We start from the raw sequence: 18,126 nt of genomic DNA on the forward strand, positions 1-18,126 counted from the left end.
ATTCCAGCACTGCCTGACGAGGGGATTTACATTTAGACTAGCAACAAGTAAAATCCTTCATGAATTCACGCTTTATTAAGTCACGTCTGTTTGGATTGTCAAGACAAATTCCCTTATCATGTCGATAAACTCGATCTCTCTACACGTATGAAGGACGGGAAAATCTGCCATGTTAAACAACCGCGCCGATCTTATAGTTTGAACCGCGCTGATCGGCTGCTCAGGCTGGCTTCTGTAAAGATCAGCCTATACAGATCACACAATCTCAATAAACACCATGTAAACATATAAATATTTCGATAAATAGTGTTAACGGAATATTGATAACGACATGATCTTGCTTTTGGTTATATGCCGGCTTTGAGCTCTTTACGCGCGCGCTCTCTCTCTCACAAACCGGGAGTTGAGATGCGCTAAAAGAGCGCTACACACTCGCCGCACACACTGGCAAGAGAACAGATGCTAAAGTCCACGGGACCAGTTTTTATTTGTTACTTGTTCTTATTTTAAAATGCCTTTTATTCTTAAAACTGGGTAACATATTCTCCCTCGGAGGTATTGGAGTTTAATACCGTGGTGCGCTTTAACCAACACCGCCCTGAAAGTTTACACACTGCTTATAGGCCTACAGCTCCAGTGTGTTATGAATTGCATGTTTTAAATGATAGGGAGACATGCTACGTTTAGTTTTTATTGAAAAATATAAACAATAACCTTGTACACAGTGAAATAATAATTTTTGAATGGCTTGTCTGTTGGCGGCGTAGCTATATAAATGGAGTAAGCATATTTTTTATTAATATTAAAACACATTAATACAAACCAAGCCATCCTTTGGTTTTTTTGTGTTTTTTTGTGTTTTTTTTCTGTATATTTTCTATCAAACGAAAAATGCAATGATTTTTTTTTTCATTTTATTTAAATGATTATAGCTAATTAGGCCCTATTAGGCGGTACATTTTCTCCATATTGGCTCTGATTGCGTTTACAGATATTTACAAATAGACTTTTGGCTCAAAAACATGAATGCATTTTAATTTTAGCGCTGTATTTTGACAGATTTCGGCTTCAGCTATTCTTCCTTTCAGAGATACCAGCCTTAGTTTTGCGACTTGACTTGTGTGGCGTCTGTCTGCGGGTGACAGCGAGAGATCAGGCCTCAGATTCGATGTGTGGCCGCACGTCACAGTTACTTCACAGCATTTTTTAAAATATTGGCTCAACTAAATTAACTTTTCATTCGATTAAAAGCCGAAATATTGCCACACAGACAAAGCAACTTCGTTTTTTAAAGAGAGCGGCTTAAGTGATAAAAGACGCACACACACACACAATGAGTATGCCTTACGTATTTATGGCTATTGATAGGCTCTTGATAGGCTAGGAACAGCCTATCATTCTGCTATTATTCATATATTCTGTTCAAAGATTTTTGTGTTCATCCTTGCTACAAGCAAAAAATAAATAAATAAATAAATAAACCTAATTGAAACAATTTATATATGGCATGGCCATTAAAATACAATGGTCCTTAACCAGATAGTTTTTCAATTTACTTATAAAGATATTGTTACTTCAGTCATGTTGGGAAAAAAAATCGAAATCTTGAATCGGTCAAACTTTATAAAAAAAATCTAGATTTTTATTTGCCAAATCGCCCAGCCATATGACATATGCCTCTTAAAATTGGGAGGGTTTTCTGTAAAAGACCATATTCATCAATCTACTCCGATGTATGTGACTGGGGCACTCTCCTGAGTTCAACGAGGCAAAATTATGTTAGAACAACAACAGCAACAAGGAGCAAAACATGCAGCAGTGCTGAAGGGGTTTAAAGGAAAGCTCTTAAATTTGTTTATATAATTAATAGAATTTATATAATATTAAGGTTTGTTATCGTTATTGTGAAAGTGTTTTTTTCCGGTTCTTTCAATGTGCATTCGTGTCGTACGCATGCATGTCATTTGAGTTTTTGGAATGAAACGATTTGTATTAAAATTATTTGTGTGTAATATTCCTTATTTTAAATGTGCATTACATGCTGGATTTTCGATAGCAACCTAGCAAGCAGTTGATGTGTTTTTTCATGTTCATTTCGACATATGAATTTTGTCATCCTTGTCATTAAACGTGTCATATTTGAGGGCAAAAGGAAAAATAATTCGTGGCCCCTCAGTTTTCATAAGGGATTAGTTGAGTCAAAAGTGAAAATAATTCTGTCGTTAACTACTAACAACAACGTTCTGAACACACATGTGTAAATTTGATATTATGAAAAGGCAAAAGAAAATTGCGAAATGAAAGCGATAGTCCAGAGATGCGGTCCCCACGTCGAGCCAGGCTGCAACAGTGCAGGTCTCCAGCCAGGTCTTGAAACCGGGTCCTTCTTGTTGCGAAGCGAGCGCGCTAACCATTGAGCCACTGAGTCGCCGTACCCATGTTTTATAGAGTGACCTCTGCCGGCTGACAAGGGAACGATCGAGGAATCCCTCAATTCCTGCATAAATAAATATAGAAACAATCAATAGTGCGGCCTGATAAACGGTCAAGTACATTGCACCAATGTTGGAGAAATAGGACAATATTGAAAAGAAATAATTAAAAAAATTCATTATTTATCAGCCTGCACTATTCCTTAGTTGTGTATTTATTTAAGCAGGGATTTGTGGATGTATGTACTCATTCATTTATTTATTTGCATATTTATTTATTTTTTAATTTATGCAGGGATTTATGGATTTTTCAGCTAGGAGGTGTGGTCCACCATAGCTTGTGGTCAAGGACGACAAAAGGTACAAGTGTAAAAACAAATAAAAAATGGCCCCGGGCCCCATCGGCTGCATAGGATCCGAAACTTGGGCCGAATCTTGTTGCCAATTGATATCGCTTGTTTTGGGTCACTTTGGAAGAGCTCAATTTGAACAGCCGTCCTGGCACCCGGGGTCCGTAACCGAGCAGCTTCGCAGACTGCCTTTTATACATACGGTAGGAGCGCTGTTTCTCATCGACGGTAGGCCACATTTACAACCATCGCCTAGACTGCAAAGGTAGACGCCACCCATCTCCTCGAGAAACGTGCTGTCATTTTGGCTTGTTTAAATCTTAGTTTTATTCCATTTGTAGCCGTTTTAAAGGGCGAAGTGCGCTGCCCAGAATGCATTGCGGCAACGAACGACCAATCAAGAGGATTGCTGTGCCAGACCTGCCTTTTCCGCCTTCTGTGTGGAAATAGGCTCGTTTGACTTGGCAATAATCTGCGCAGATTCCATCACCGGTGATCACCGCAAGATGCATGCCGGTTAGAAATGTGTCCGCCTTGCCTTCGCCTCGCTCTGATGTCACGCTGACGTGCGTCAAAAATCTCTCGCGATCGCGAGGCGGGTACCTCGGATATAGCAGTCGGCCGCAGTTGCTCTCAAAAGACTGCGCTCACTAAAAGCATGATGGGAAACGACTGGCTGACGACACAGCTTAATGCTGATTGGATGAGACTGACACATTACACTTTATTATCTTGTTTTACTAAGGTTTATACCTGGATTTGTTGAATACCTTTTTTGTATTTTCGTTGATAATTAAAAAAAAGTCATAAAGAGCATTACATATGGTTATTTATTTAGATTTACACACAAACAAAAAAAAACACATCTTTGTAAAACATAACTTGACCTATCCAATATAACTAAATGTTATTAATAAATCATTAGGATGTGTGTGCTGTATTCTATTTCTCTCTCAGTCTTAAGTCCTGTTTTGTCATTTTCACTTTTTGTATGTTTGTGTGAATTTTGTATTGTAATATTTATGCAGCATTATTCCATTAAAGTCAATCCAATATATACATATATTCAGAAATACAAAGATAATCAGACTGTTTTGTCATTATGCCTCATCTTTGTGTGGTTTCATATGAGAAGTGAAAAGGGTGTAGTAAACAAGACACACACACAAACACACACACACACACACATATGTATATGTATATGTATGTGGAGTCAAAAGTCATGTTTAATAGACCAAGAACATTTCCACAGTTTTTCCTACAGTCTAATAGTTTTTATTGTGGAGAAAGTCTAGGGCTATTTATTTTAATCTGGCTGGAGTAAAAGCAGTTTATATACTCACTGGTGACGTTTCCAGGTGGCTTAAACAGCGAGATTCGGCAGGTGTCCGACTTCTAATGTAATTTTTGAGCCCTCCTCTTACTGCGCACGCCTGCTCTCGTTTACAATGCAGTCGAGGCAAGGCGCACCTCAAACGAGCCTATTCATGTCAAGAACGGCAAACAATACCATGTACTAGGACGTGGGAGTGCGAGGCGGGCCTGGGGGACACGTAAAGGCCCTTGGACACTTACAACTCGCCCAAGTTGGCCGTTTGATTGACAGACGATCCGGCCGCTATGCTTTGACCACGCCCCGAGGGCCATGAAGAGAGAACCAGGCATGCAAACGATTAATCCGCCCTCTTACGGTTTAGTAGATCCATCACTTTTGGTCTTGCTTGATATTCCGGCATTTTGTGCTTTGAATTATGTGTTGGGGTATCGGTATACTTATACATGTAGTGACTTTATTTATTTCATTATTTATCAGCCTGCACTATTCCTTAGTTGTGTATTTATTTAAGCAGGGATATATATATATATATATATATAATGTGTGTGTGTGTGTGTGTGTGTGTGTGTGTGTGTGTGTGTGTGTAAATTATGTGTAAAGTGCTAATTTTGATCAAGTCATCATTTTTTTTTGTCTTAGTTCATTAATTTGAGCCTAAGAATTGCATAATTTTGATTTGGTATACATTAAAATGATGACATCAGTCAAATTTGGGAGATAAAAAGTCAAACTTTTGACATATGATGCTAAATTGCTGGCTGGCAAAAGCTGTACAGGCAGAAACTGTTGTGTGGTTTATGCCCGCAGGTATGACAGGAATCTGGTGCAGGCGCAGGAGTGGGGCATAAAGAAGGGCATGATCATCGGGGTGTTTCAGGGCTATCTCTGGTGCATCATATTCCTGTGTTACGCTCTCGCCTTCTGGTTCGGCTCTAAACTGGTCATCGAGACCCAGGAGCTCACACCTGGAGGACTCGTTCAGGTAGAAATGACTCTCAGAATTTAATTTTTCTGTTCAAAACAACATCTTCACACATTTAAACTCCGGTCTGTTCCTTAAGGGTATTATTTGTAATTAAAACTATTAAATATGTTTGTTACCTTACTCTTTCCCTGCCGGCGTTTAGAAAAAAAATAGTTGCCAGCCACCAACATTTTTAATATTTTTTTCCTACATTTTTAAATATTTTCTGCTTGGAATATATGAGCATATTATATATCAAAATAAAGAACCAAGACTCTGCTTTCAAACAAAAAAGCATTTTATTTTTCATGTGTTCATGTTGTAATCCTATTTAAATGCATGTATGCAGGGTGTCAATAAACAAGCAACAAAAACTAAATCATATATTAATATTTCGGATGAAGTAGTTCGATTTTTAAGCACAAGTGAAAATATAATTTATTGTGGACTTTGAATTAAACTAACAAACATCATATACACAAGTAAATCCTCTGAGTAAAGTTTACTCAGTTTAGATAGTATTGAGTAAAGCTGCGGTCACACTGCACTTTTCTCCCCATAGACTTCTATTCATACGCACGTGAATGCGTCAGCCTGGAAACGCAAGGTCGTGCGACGAGTTTCGCAGTTCGCTGCATTGGAAAGTTCAAGCTTAGTGAACTTTGACCTGCGAAATTGCATCACTTGACTGCGTGAGACCTTTATTTTAAGTTAAGTTAATGAGACAATGAAAGGATTATTTAAGCAATGATTGAGCACTGATGATGAACACCTGCTGTTTATAAGCAGACACACAGCAGAGAAACACAAAACTACATCTGTCATCAGTCACAGCTCTAGATGAAATCAGGTGAAATATAATACATCGAATCTCTCAAAATCTCAGCACAGGATCATTAGGCAACTCTACAAACAGCAGCTTTGCTTTTTATCAGTGAATTTTACTTAGAGGGTTTTGCTGTGTATTCCCCGCTCAGAAGTGTGCACCGTTTATAAGTGAATATTTGCTTAGTTTTTACTGATATGGACTGTTTATTTTAATTTATTTGTTGCTGTTTTTTAACTATTTTTTACTATTTCAACAGAAAGAAATGAGCTAAAATAATTTAAATTAAAACTGGAACATATATAAATATAAGTACAGTAAATGTGCATATTTTAAAACAACAATGGCAACAACAAAAAGGAAAATTCCATGGTTAAAAGTAAATTACTACAATTTTTTAATTAAAAGGTCAAATTTAAAGATGTTAATGGGTAGATAAATAGTGAGTTTTTAACAAAACATTATTTATTTACAGATATTTTACATTTGAATAAAATAGTTTTTTATTTGTGTATATATTTTACTTGAAAGGGATTAAGCCAAAAAGAAAATGAATGAATGAATAAATTAACATTATAGGTGGGCATAGATTTTTTTTTTAATCTAGATTAATCTCACTGTAATCTTGGTATTAATATAGGTTAATCCAGATTACAATGGCTCATTTGAATTTTGCCGAAGACATTCAGAATATGTGTGCAACCCAAATAATAAGTCTTGGAGAACAGGTTTCTCAAGCCAGGTGGCGCATTAGACCAGGGGCTCATCTCCTGTTTTCAGAATGCATCACAAACTGCTTGAGAAACTGTTCTGCTATGATAATTGGTGATGAAAATAAATGATGTTTAATAAGATGTACTTGTGTTTAATGTTTATTCAGTTAAACATGAGTTTTGAACTATAAGCTCCAAACAGCGATTTTTGATTACCTTAATCCCACTAAAGTCATAAATGAACTAAACAGAAATGGAATTAAGACATGTGGAGGATGCAGATATTAGTGGCATTATTGAAGTAAACACCGCGATCAAACTATTGCCATCATGTAGGACTTGGCCATATTTTCTGACAAGATCCACACACGCGACTGTCAGTAAAGGACCACACACACACACATACACACATCACAAAATGCAAAAGTTTTTTCTTTCCACTTTGCGTGCGTTACTAATTTCCACAACACTCTCACCAGTCCTCACTCCTTATCTGCGTCTAATACTCCAGTTTGTCATGGCGGCATGAATGAAATGTTCATGAGTGAAAGTGAAACTGCCAAGTTGCAGTTAAAGTCACCCAAAATTACAGGAAAAGCACTTCGCATAAACACCTAAATCATATCATTGTCTTTTAAGGAAAATAACTATTACTGATGTCCATGTGCGCATAGTCAGTATTGTCTTTGAAGTAAGTGAAACATCCAGAAGAGCATCCTGCAGATTTGATTCAGAAGGGCACTTTTTTTGTCTGGCGGCTCACCGGTTTGACTTTCATTCACCGTCATTCATTTTAAAAATCACCCAGTCCATTTTATTTGTATATGTTTTACTCGAACGCATAAACTCTACAGGTGCCTGATAGTTAGTTGTGGAGCTAACATTAATCAGATTCACTCTAGTGAACTGCATCCATGTTAGCACGTCACGTTTGAAGTGGGAATTTCACAGTAGGAATACACACAGATTCGAAGGCTCGATCTCGTGACCTACAGTGCAATTCAGCCAGGTATAGATCCTCACTAAAATATCAAGGTGAAAGTCATCATAGCTTGCGTAGAATGGACCCAGCTCCCAACCCAACTTTGAGAATAGATTAACAGCGATATTTTTTTATTGCCCAAAAAGAGTTGTGCGCTAACGCAGCACGTTAACTCCGATAACAGCTCACCACTAATAAATATCTTATTTGTTAATGCACATAAGCATTTATATTTGAGCATAGAATTTTGACTGTTCTGTAATGTGCCCAGCTGATTAAAATGGTTAAAGAATGGTTAAATTATGTTGACAGTTGAATTATTAGCCCTCCTGAATTATTAAGACTGGTTTATACTTCTGCCCCCTGAAAAAATGTTTTCCCCAAATTTTGTTTAACGAAAAGGAGATTTTTTTCTACACATTTCTAAACATAATAATTTTAATAACTTATTTCTAATAACTGATTTATTTGATCTTTGCCATGACAGCACATAATATTTGACTAGATATTTTTTAATATGCTAGTATTCCACTTAAAGTGACATTAAAAGGCTTAATTAGGTTAATTAGGAAAGTTAGAATAATTAGGAAAGTCATTGTATAACGATGGTTTGTTCTGTAGACAATCGAAAAAAAATTGCGTAAGGGGGCTTATAATATTGACCTTAAAATATAAAAATAAAAACTGCTTTTATTCTATCCAAAATAAGACTTCCACCAGAAGAAAAAAAATATTATAGGAAATACTGTGAAAATTTCCTTTCTCTGTTAAACATCATTTGGGAAATATTTGGTAAAGACAAACACAGCAGGGCTAATCATTCTGACTTCTTATAATTCTTCAGGTGTTCTTTGGTGTTCTGATCGGGGCCATGAATCTGGGTCAGGCTTCTCCTTGTCTGGAGGCTTTTGCTTCAGGTCGAGCTGCAGCCAAGAGTATATTTGACACCATTGACAGAGTGAGAAAAACCCATATGCACACACACACACACACACACACACACACACACGCTCTCAAAATCAATGAATTTCATTCTTTCAGCTTCAGTGAAAAATTAATCACTGTCACAACCTGTCCTCATACAGGAACCAGAAATCGACTGCTTCTCTGACGAAGGTCACACTTTAGATAAAGTGAAAGGTGACATTGAATTTCACAGCGTTAACTTCAACTATCCCTCCCGTCCTGAAGTAAAGGTGGGTTATGTTTTTTTTTTTTTGCATGCATATGAATGAATTTAATACTGATCTTTTGTGCGGTGTTTGTGTGAGGGGTTGTTGGGGGTGAAAGTCAAGAGCAGGGAGTGGGGGGTCTGTCTCCATGCCATATGAATCGTTCAGTGATTAATTTGTTCCCAAACCCTTCTTAGCGCGAAGCTAATCTGCGCTGATTAGACTGATGACCCAATCTGTTGTGATTGGTCGACTGCGTTCAGAGCGAGACGGAGAGAAATGCACACCCCAGCAATGAAGTAGCAGCGTGTATGTGTGAGCCCGATGTAGGAATGCAATAAAGCAATGCAGTTAAACACCAACATATTACACTACTCTTAATCCTAATCCCACGTAATAACAACGACACACATTCAGTATTAATCCAAAAATTGTTCCAAAAGTTGAACTATTTAGAAAATTTACCACGCCGTGTGTGAGGACCAGCTGATGGTGGCCATAGCAAAGACAAAAGACAGAGCATCGCAAATTCAGAAAAGCATTTAAATCGGTAAAGGAAGAAGCACGCGTCATGTTTTTAACAATTTTGGACGCGATATGTGAACAGCCTCATACAGATTTAGCCTGAGAGGTACAGTACAAGCACTAATCTATAATAGATAAGTGATCACAAGCCAAGTAGAGTGATTAAAACTTACAACACACGATTAAACACATATAAACTACACAAAACGAGGCAACAATTTTAATGACACTTACATGTTTTGATCCGGTGGAAGAAGAAACTGGTCCAAATGAACTGTAATAATTACTGACAAAGTCTGTCAAAGTCTGACAAAGTCCCATACATAATAGTCTCTGCTGCTCCTTCCTTTAACAGCAAACGGCCGGCGAATCCCACGTTGGAGTGTAGGTTATTGTATACAAAATCAGAAAAATGACAGGAACAAACACAGCACATATACTATGTGCTACGCTATACTGTGGTGTTGTTGTGAGAATGAACTTTCACCGTTAATCTCCATCTGTCAGTAATCGTCATCTTCGTGTCATGATCAGTCCTTTGATCCCTCGCACCTCCGCTAGTGTCTGAATGGAAAGTGCGTTCACATTTTACTTACATCTGGTACTACATATTTGGTGACCCGAACCCAACGGGATTTATTTATTCGACTCCGAGTCGACTATTTGGTCAGATGTAAACCTCAGCTGGATGTTTTCATTTACTGCACACTGCATGGAAGCTCATTTTCAAAAACCTTTAATACCGGCTCTTTAAGTCGTTAGATTATGTCAAACTGCTGTGATCAACCCTTTGTAATGTTTTTAGTGAATATTAAATTACTCAAAAAGAGCTTCAGTTTATCAGGGACGGACCACTGATTCTTTTAAAGAATGAATCGCGATTTTGAGGATCTAAACATGCACGAAAAGTCACGAAACTTTGCACATTCGTTATAGGTTTCGGAAGTGGGCATGGCAAAATGACTCAACAGTGCCACCTATGCACTTTTGACAGACTGGCCCCTGAGATATAATTCATGCACATGCATGAAAATTGGCACACATGTCAAATATGTCAAAACATACGAAAAAGTCTCTTGGATCGAAATCTCAAACCTAACAGGATATTTTTAACTTGCTGTGCCAAAAAAGTGTCAGGCGTTGTATTTCAACGAACTCCTCCTAGGGATTTTATCCGATCAACACCAAAATTGGGTTTTTTCATCTAAAGGCCTTGGCAATGTTAAATTGCGAAGATCTAGAGTTTTCGTCGAAGGGCATGTCTGTGGTGGCCTCGCAAACTTTGCCGATTCGCCATGAAACAGAAAGTTGTTATAACTCAGGCTGCATTGTCCGATCTGCCTCAAAATTCACACGTTTGATAAGAGTCCTGACCTGAACACGCTTCCATGGCAATATCCAGATACAGTTATTGCGCCACCTGCTGGCAACAGGAAATTACATGTTTTACGGTGTAACAAACTAATCGCACAAATTTTATCGTGTCAGCACCAAAGTTGGGTGGTGTTATCTGAAAGCCCTTGCGATGATATATTGTGAAGATCTGGAGTTTTCACCGAGGAGCGTGTCCGTGGTGGCATGATAAACCTCAGTGCTTTGCCATGAAACAGGAAGTTCTTATAACTCAGCCACACAATGTGCGATCTGCCTGAAACTTCACATGGTTGACAAGATTCCTCTCCTAAAGGCATCTACATAACAATAATGAGTCAGTCATAGCGCCACCTGCTGACAGAAGGAAGTTTGGCTTATAACTCAACCACACAATGTCTGACCTGCCTGAAACTTCACATGGTGGATAAAATTTCTCTCCTGAAGACATCTACATGCCAATCTGAGTTACAACCGCAGCGCCTCCTGCTGACAGAAGGAAGATTGGCTTATAACTCGGTAACAATGTCGACCTGCCTAAAAATTCTTGTTCAACAAAATTCCTCTCCTGAAGACATCTACATGCCAATACTGAGTTACAACCATAGCGCCACCTGCTGACAGAAGAAAGTTTGGCTTATGACCAGGGCCAGACTGAATCTGCGGACAGTTTTTTGCTATTTCTGCTGAGAATTTTGGTGAAAATCTGCGGATTTCTGCGGAATTATTTTGGGAGTATCATAACCTAAACCTTAATATGTGAAATAAAAAGTATTACCTTTTTAACCTCTATTTAATGTTTAAATTGCAAATCTAATAAGATTCACTTTATTTGGTAAACAAAGCAAGTTTTTCATATAATATGTACAAACTACTGTACAAACTGCATTGTACATAAATCAGATGAACATTTTCATATTAGTCAATAATATTACTGTAATACATTTAAAAACTGAATAAATATAGATTTACACACATTTTCTCAAGTAAATAAACAGAATTAATGATGGGCTAAAATCTGCGGAATTCTGTGGAAAATCTGCGGAAGACCGGCCTAAAAATTCAGGTTCGACAAGATTCCTCTCTTAAAGACATCTACATGCCAATATTGAGTCACAGTCATAGCGCCACCTGCTGACAGAAGGAAGTTTGGCATAAATCTGTGATTTTATCAGGTTTTTATATATTTCGCCTTAAATTAATATTGTTCGCTGTTCTCTGTCATCCTGAGGCCACCGGCCGGCGTTGAGCCCGGGTGCGAGGTTCCGTTTATCGCTGCTTGCAGCTTTAATTTGTTTTGTATTTTTCATAGGTTTTATATGTTTTAAAAGTAACCTCAAAGAAATGTAATTAGTAATCTGATAACTTTTTACATGAAGTCATTAGTAATGTGATAAGATTACAATTTTGCAGTTGTCAGTAATTTGGAATCAGTGTTGTTTTTTTTAAAGTAACTTACCCAACACTGCTTCGTAATGTGTTCAACAGAAGAAAGAAACTCAAAAGAGTGAGAAAGGAGTGAATAAATGTTCATTTTTGTGTAAATTATCCCTTTAGATTATGTCTAGTATTACCTGAGTATTTCTTGTGTTCAGATATTAGATGATTTGAACATTGTGGTCAAAGCTGGCGAGACGACAGCGTTTGTTGGACCCAGCGGATCAGGAAAAACCACAACAATACAACTCATCCAAAGGTTCTACGACCCAAGTGAAGGAATGGTACTGTCATTTGATCCAGTAATATTTTGATATTATTAATATGCCTTCTGGGTGGCACTGTGGCTTAGTCTTTACCACCTCACCTCATAGCAAGAAGGTCACTGCTTTGAGTCCTGGCTGGGCCAGTTGGCATTTCTGTGTAGAGTTTGCATCTTCTCCCCCTTGTTGGCGTGGGTTTCCTCCGGGTGCTCCGGTTTCCTCCATAGTCCGAACACATGCGCTGTAGGTGAATTGGGTAAACTAAATTGACCGTAGTCTATGAGTGTGTATTGGTGTTTCCCAGTACTGGGTTGCAGCTGGAAGTGTATCCGCTGCATAGCCGTATGTCGGAATAGTTGGCGGTTCATTCCGCTGTGGCGACCCTTAATAAATGAAAGGACTAAGCTGAGAAAAATTAATAAATGAAATGATTTATGTTTGAGCAGTGTGTATGTAATTATGCACATTGTATTTATTAGCAAAAGCCACTCTGAATATATATTGTTTTTGCATTTAAATCCTAAATTGAATGTCTGGTCTGGTGTTGAATATCTAGTTCTCTATCAGCAGTTGTTTTGGTCATTTTCAGGTTTCCCTGGATGGTCATGACATCAGAAGCCTGAACATCCAGTGGTTGCGTTCTCTTATTGGCGTCGTGGAGCAGGAGCCGGTTCTGTTCGCCACCACGATCGCTGAAAACATCCGATATGGCAGAGCTGGAGTCACAATGCAGGAGATCATAGAGGCTGCCAAACAGGCCAATGCCTATAACTTCATCATGAGTCTTCCTCAGGTGAGACGATTACCCTAGTGGAAGATCAGTGCATGCACTACCACAACCACATCATAACCCAGGGGTGTCCAAACTCGGTCCTGGAGGGCCGGTGTGTCCAAGTTTAGCTCCAACCCTAAACAAACACACCTGAACCAGCTTAAGCCCTTACTAGATATGCTAGAAAATTCCTGGCAGGTGTGTTGAAGCAAGTTGGAGCTAAACTATGCAGGACACCGGCCCTCCAGGACTGAGTTTGAACACCCCTGTATAACCGTATCTCAGTCAATGTTGGGTGTAATGCGTAACAAAATACACTCAAATTATTTTTGCTGCTCTTTCAAACTACTTATTTAAAATTAGATAAATCGACACAATGTTTCAGATTTTTTTCAGCTTAATTGTTTCATGTTCAACGTTTTTAATAAAAAATACCTTTTTTATGTTAGCTCTGCAATTTTTGCATATTAATTCTGGAGATCAAACTAATTAAAGCGTGGTGCTTTGCAGACATTTGACACATTGGTTGGTGAAGGTGGAGGGCAAATGAGCGGAGGACAGAAACAGAGGATCGCCATTGCTCGAGCGCTGGTCAGGAATCCCAGAATCCTCCTGTTAGACATGGCCACATCAGCGCTGGATAATGAGAGTGAGGCTGTCGTACAGGAGGCCTTGGACAAGGTGAGACTAATGATATCCTCACCAGCTGATGCTAAAATATAACTTTGGCACAGTCATTCTTTTATCCTGCTGACTATATTATATGCATTCTAATTAATCCAATTATTGGTTTTCCATAAGTGACAAATGGGATCTCAATAAGCACTTGTTTATTAGTCAGTGCACTGATCAGGGCGTGAGCCATTTTAAGTGTTGTCTCAATTACACAAATTTTCCAGTGCACTGAAACGCCTGCACCCTGAAAAGTCCCACAATGCACAGTGAATTCATCGAAATGCAGTATGCACCCTTAATGGAAGCTTAGAAGCATGAAATGTGAATCACGTGGCTCAAATCGTCAAACGTAATTACAAATGAGAGACGTTTTTCTCATTTGAGAAGAAGAAGAAGAATCTGATATTTTTTATTTTAACATGAACAAACAAAGCTAGACACAAAAAAAATCTACATTTATTTTATTTTATTTTATTTTATTTTATTTTATTTTATTTTATTTTATTTTATTTTATTTTATTTTATTTTATTTTATTTTATTTTATTTTATTTTATTTTATTTTATCATTTATTTCTTTTATTTATAATTTTTTTTTTTGTTGGCGCCAGTGATGTAAGGCAAGGCAAGGCAAGGCAAGTTTATTTATATAGCACATTTCATACACAATGGCAATTCAAAGTGCTTTACATAAACAAGAATAAAAGAAACAAGTAAAATAAAAATAAAAACAAATAATAAAAATGCGTAAAAACAAAACAAAACATAAAAACAGGTAAAATGTGATATAAAAGAATGAAGAAGAAGAGAAAAACATGATAGTGCAATCTGTCGGACGCAGCACAGTGCTCATTCAGTAAAGGCACAGCTAAACAGATGTGTTTTCAGTCTTGATTTGAATGTGCCTAATGTTGGAGCACATCTGATCATTTCTGGAAGCTGATTCCAGCAGCAAGGGGCATAGTGGCTAAAAGCCGATTCACCCTGCTTTGACTGAACTCTTGCAACTTCTAGTTTATATGATCCTAATGATCTGAGTGATCTGTTAGGTTTGTATTCAGTGAGCATATCTGTGATGTATTTAGGTCCTAGGCCATTTAGTGATTTATAGACCAGTAATAATACTTTAAAATCTATTCTGAATGTAACTGGCAGCCAGTGTAAAGACCTGAGGACAGGTGTGATGTGCTCTGATTTTCTGGTTCTGGTTAGAATTCTGGCTGCAGCATTCTGGATGAGCTGCAAGTGTCTGACTGTCTTTTTAGGAAGACCAGTGAGGAGTCCATTACAGTAATCCACCCTGCTGCTGATAAAAGCATGAACAAGTTTCTCTAAGTCTTCACTAGAAACAAAGCATCTGATTCTTGCTATGTTTTTGAGATGATAGTATGCTGATTTACTGACTGCTTTGACATGACTGTTAAAACTCAGATCTGACTCAAGAGTCACACCAAGATTCTTGACCTTATTTTTTGTCGTTTGACCTTTAGAGCCAAGGTACGCATTTACCTTGAGAACCTCATCTCTGTTCCCAAACGCAATGACTTCAGTTTTCTCTTTGTTTAACTGAAGAAAGTTTTGGCACATCCAATTGCTCATTTCATCAATGCATTGGCAGAGGGTGTCAATGGGGCTGTAGTCATTAGGCACTAAGGCTAGGTAGATCTGAGTGTCATCAGCATAGCTGTGGTAGGAGATTTGGTTCTTTCTCATTATTTGGCTTAGAGGGAGCATGTAAAGGTTGAACAGGAGAGGTGCCAGAATCGAGCCTTGTGGGACTCCACACGTCATGGGTGTCCACCTCGACCTATGGTCACCTATACTGACATGGTAACCTCTCCCTTCAAGGTAAGATCTAAACCATTTGAGGACCGTGCCAGACAGCCCAACCCAGTTTTCCAGCCTATCCAGAAGTATGCTGTGATCGACAGTGTCAAATGCAGCACTGAGATCCAACAATACCAGCACTGTTATTTTACCTGAATCTGTATTTAGGCGTATATCATTGATTATCTTTATAAGAGCGCTCTCTGTACTGTGATGTGCTCTGAAACCAGATTGAAAATTGTCTAAACACCCCCTGAAGTTTAAGAACTTGTTAACCTGGTTAAAAACAACTTTTTCAATGATTTTGCCAGTGAAAGGGAGATTTGAGATTGGCCTGTAATTGCTCAATAGGGTGTTATCCAGATTGCTCTTCTTCAAGAGGGGTTTAACAACTGCAGTTTTAAGTGAGGTTGGAAAAATCCCTGATAGAAGTGAAGCATTTACCACTTTTAGAAGATCCATTTCTAAACAGGTAAACACCGTTTTGAAGAATGATGTGGGGAGCGTGTCAAGACTGCAGGTTGATGTTTTCATAACTTGCACAATTTCTTCTAAGATTTTGCCGTTAATTGCCATGAAATCAGACATAATTTCTGATTTCTTAAGTTGTGGTTGAGCTTGTTTGATATCGACACAACTTGACTGATTGGATGAGCTGATTGCCTTTCTGATATTATTGATCTTATCAGTGAAGAAATGAGCAAACTCATTACATTTGCTTTCAGAGAGGAGCTCACTTGGAATCCGACTGGGGGGGTTTGTGAGTCTCTCTATCGTTGCAAAGAGTGTGCGAGCATTATTTAAGTTGCTGTTTATAAGGCTTGAAAAGAAAGTCTGTCTAGCAGTGTTTAGTTCCATATTAAAGGCATGAAGACTGTCTTTATAGATATTATAATGGACTACTAGTTTTGTCTTTCTCCACATACGCTCAGCTTTTCTGCACTGTCTTTTCATCATTTGTACTCTAGGTGACCTTGTCCAAGATCCCTTTTGCCTGCCAGTCATCTTCTTGACTTTAACAGGAGCGATGTCATTTATGACATTCTCAATTTTAGAATTGAACAAATCAAGGAGAGAATCAACAGAGTCTGCAGATATACTTGGTGCTAGTGATATGGCCTTCATAAACTGCTCACTAGTGTTCTCATTAATGTATCTCTTTCTGACAGAGACAGATCTGTCTTTAATAGCTGGAGTGATCAATATATCAAAAAAGATACAGAAATGATCAGATAGTGCCACATCCTTAACAACAGTCGATGAAATGTGTAAACCCTTAGTTATAAGTAGATCAAGAGTGTGTCCACGATTGTGTGTGGGTCCTTGAACATGCTGAGTCAGATCAAAAGTGTTAAAAACAGTCATCAGTTCTTTTACAGCATTGATTTCTGGATTATCAATGTGAATATTAAAATCCCCAGCAATACTAAAATAATCAAATTCAGAGGTTACAATTGATAACAGCTCTGTAAAATCCTCAATAAAAGCTGGAGAATATTTTGGAGGTCTGTAGATAATGATCAGTAAGATGCGTGGAGCACCTTTTAGTGCTATACTCAGATATTCAAAAGACAAATAGTCACCAAATGACACTTGTTTACATTCATACACATCTTTAAACAGGGCAGCGATGCCTCCACCTCTCCTATTAACTCTGCAAACACTCAAAAAGTCAAAGTTTAAAGGAGCTGCTTCATTCAGAACTGCTGCGCTACAACTGTCATCTAGCCAAGTTTCATTTAAAAGCATAAAATCAAGGCAATTTGTGTTGATAAAATCATTGACTAAAAGAGACTTATTGTTGAGCGATCTGATGTTTAAAAGTGCTAACTTAACAGTTTTAGCTGTTTTTTCTATAGTAGTCTCAGATCTACATTTAATAGACACCAGATTTGAATGATTTGCTTTACGGTCTGAAAGAGTCTTTGGTTTTCTGTCACTTAACACAACACATATCTGCTTAGAGACAGCTACAGACACACTGGGTTCCTGCTTGTTCTGAAAACATTTGATAAAGACACTGTTATCTAAGCAGGTCCCCGACACACATCACAGAGAGCTCTTGTGTTCACCAGCTGAAGATGGGGCGTTGTTGTTTGGGCCCTGGCGGTGTGATCGGAGGGCTCTTCCAGGTGGGCTCATAGGTGGTTGTGGAGCAGGCCGCTTTTTGGTTGGTAACTGGGGGCTTGCGGCAATGGAGTGTGAAAGTTTAGTTCCAGCACACACCAGTTCCTCCATCTTTTTTGAAAAACCCAAGAGTGGTGAACATTGTGACAATGAAAACGTGTCCGGTGACAGAGGCTGTGCATCTGGAGATTCTGTCTGCAGAAGTATGTTTTCCTGAGGATCATTTTTGAGTGACGAGACTTGATGCTGTTCTGATGCGTCACAGTCTGCCTGTGTTGAGCAGAGGGCAACTGATAGTGTCTCTATCACCATTGGGTGTTTTGGCTGCATGGCATTATCACTGTCCTTGGGTGATT

The 18,126-nt window shown here is 38.3% G+C and overlaps 1 protein-coding gene and 1 long non-coding RNA gene across 4 annotated transcripts in view; both read left to right on the top strand.

The window, feature by feature from the left end:
* Positions 1-18,126, top strand: part of LOC141374964 (uncharacterized) — a 124,118-nt gene that overhangs the window by 55,669 nt on the left and 50,323 nt on the right. The window lies entirely within an intron of this gene.
* The window catches only part of abcb11a (ATP-binding cassette, sub-family B (MDR/TAP), member 11a), a 65,287-nt gene that overhangs the window by 20,615 nt on the left and 26,546 nt on the right, over positions 1-18,126 (top strand). For both annotated transcript variants that reach the window (XM_073913209.1, XM_009304974.5), the window contains 6 exons: positions 4,926-5,100; positions 8,448-8,561; positions 8,689-8,799; positions 12,267-12,392; positions 12,961-13,164; positions 13,654-13,824. In XM_073913209.1, the coding sequence (XP_073769310.1) occupies positions 4,926-5,100; positions 8,448-8,561; positions 8,689-8,799; positions 12,267-12,392; positions 12,961-13,164; positions 13,654-13,824 (901 nt within the window). The remainder of the gene's footprint in view (positions 1-4,925; positions 5,101-8,447; positions 8,562-8,688; positions 8,800-12,266; positions 12,393-12,960; positions 13,165-13,653; positions 13,825-18,126) is intronic.

This window comes from Danio rerio, chromosome 9, assembly GCF_049306965.1.
Source record: "Danio rerio strain Tuebingen ecotype United States chromosome 9, GRCz12tu, whole genome shotgun sequence".
NCBI classification, from domain to species: Eukaryota; Metazoa; Chordata; class Actinopteri; order Cypriniformes; family Danionidae; genus Danio; species Danio rerio.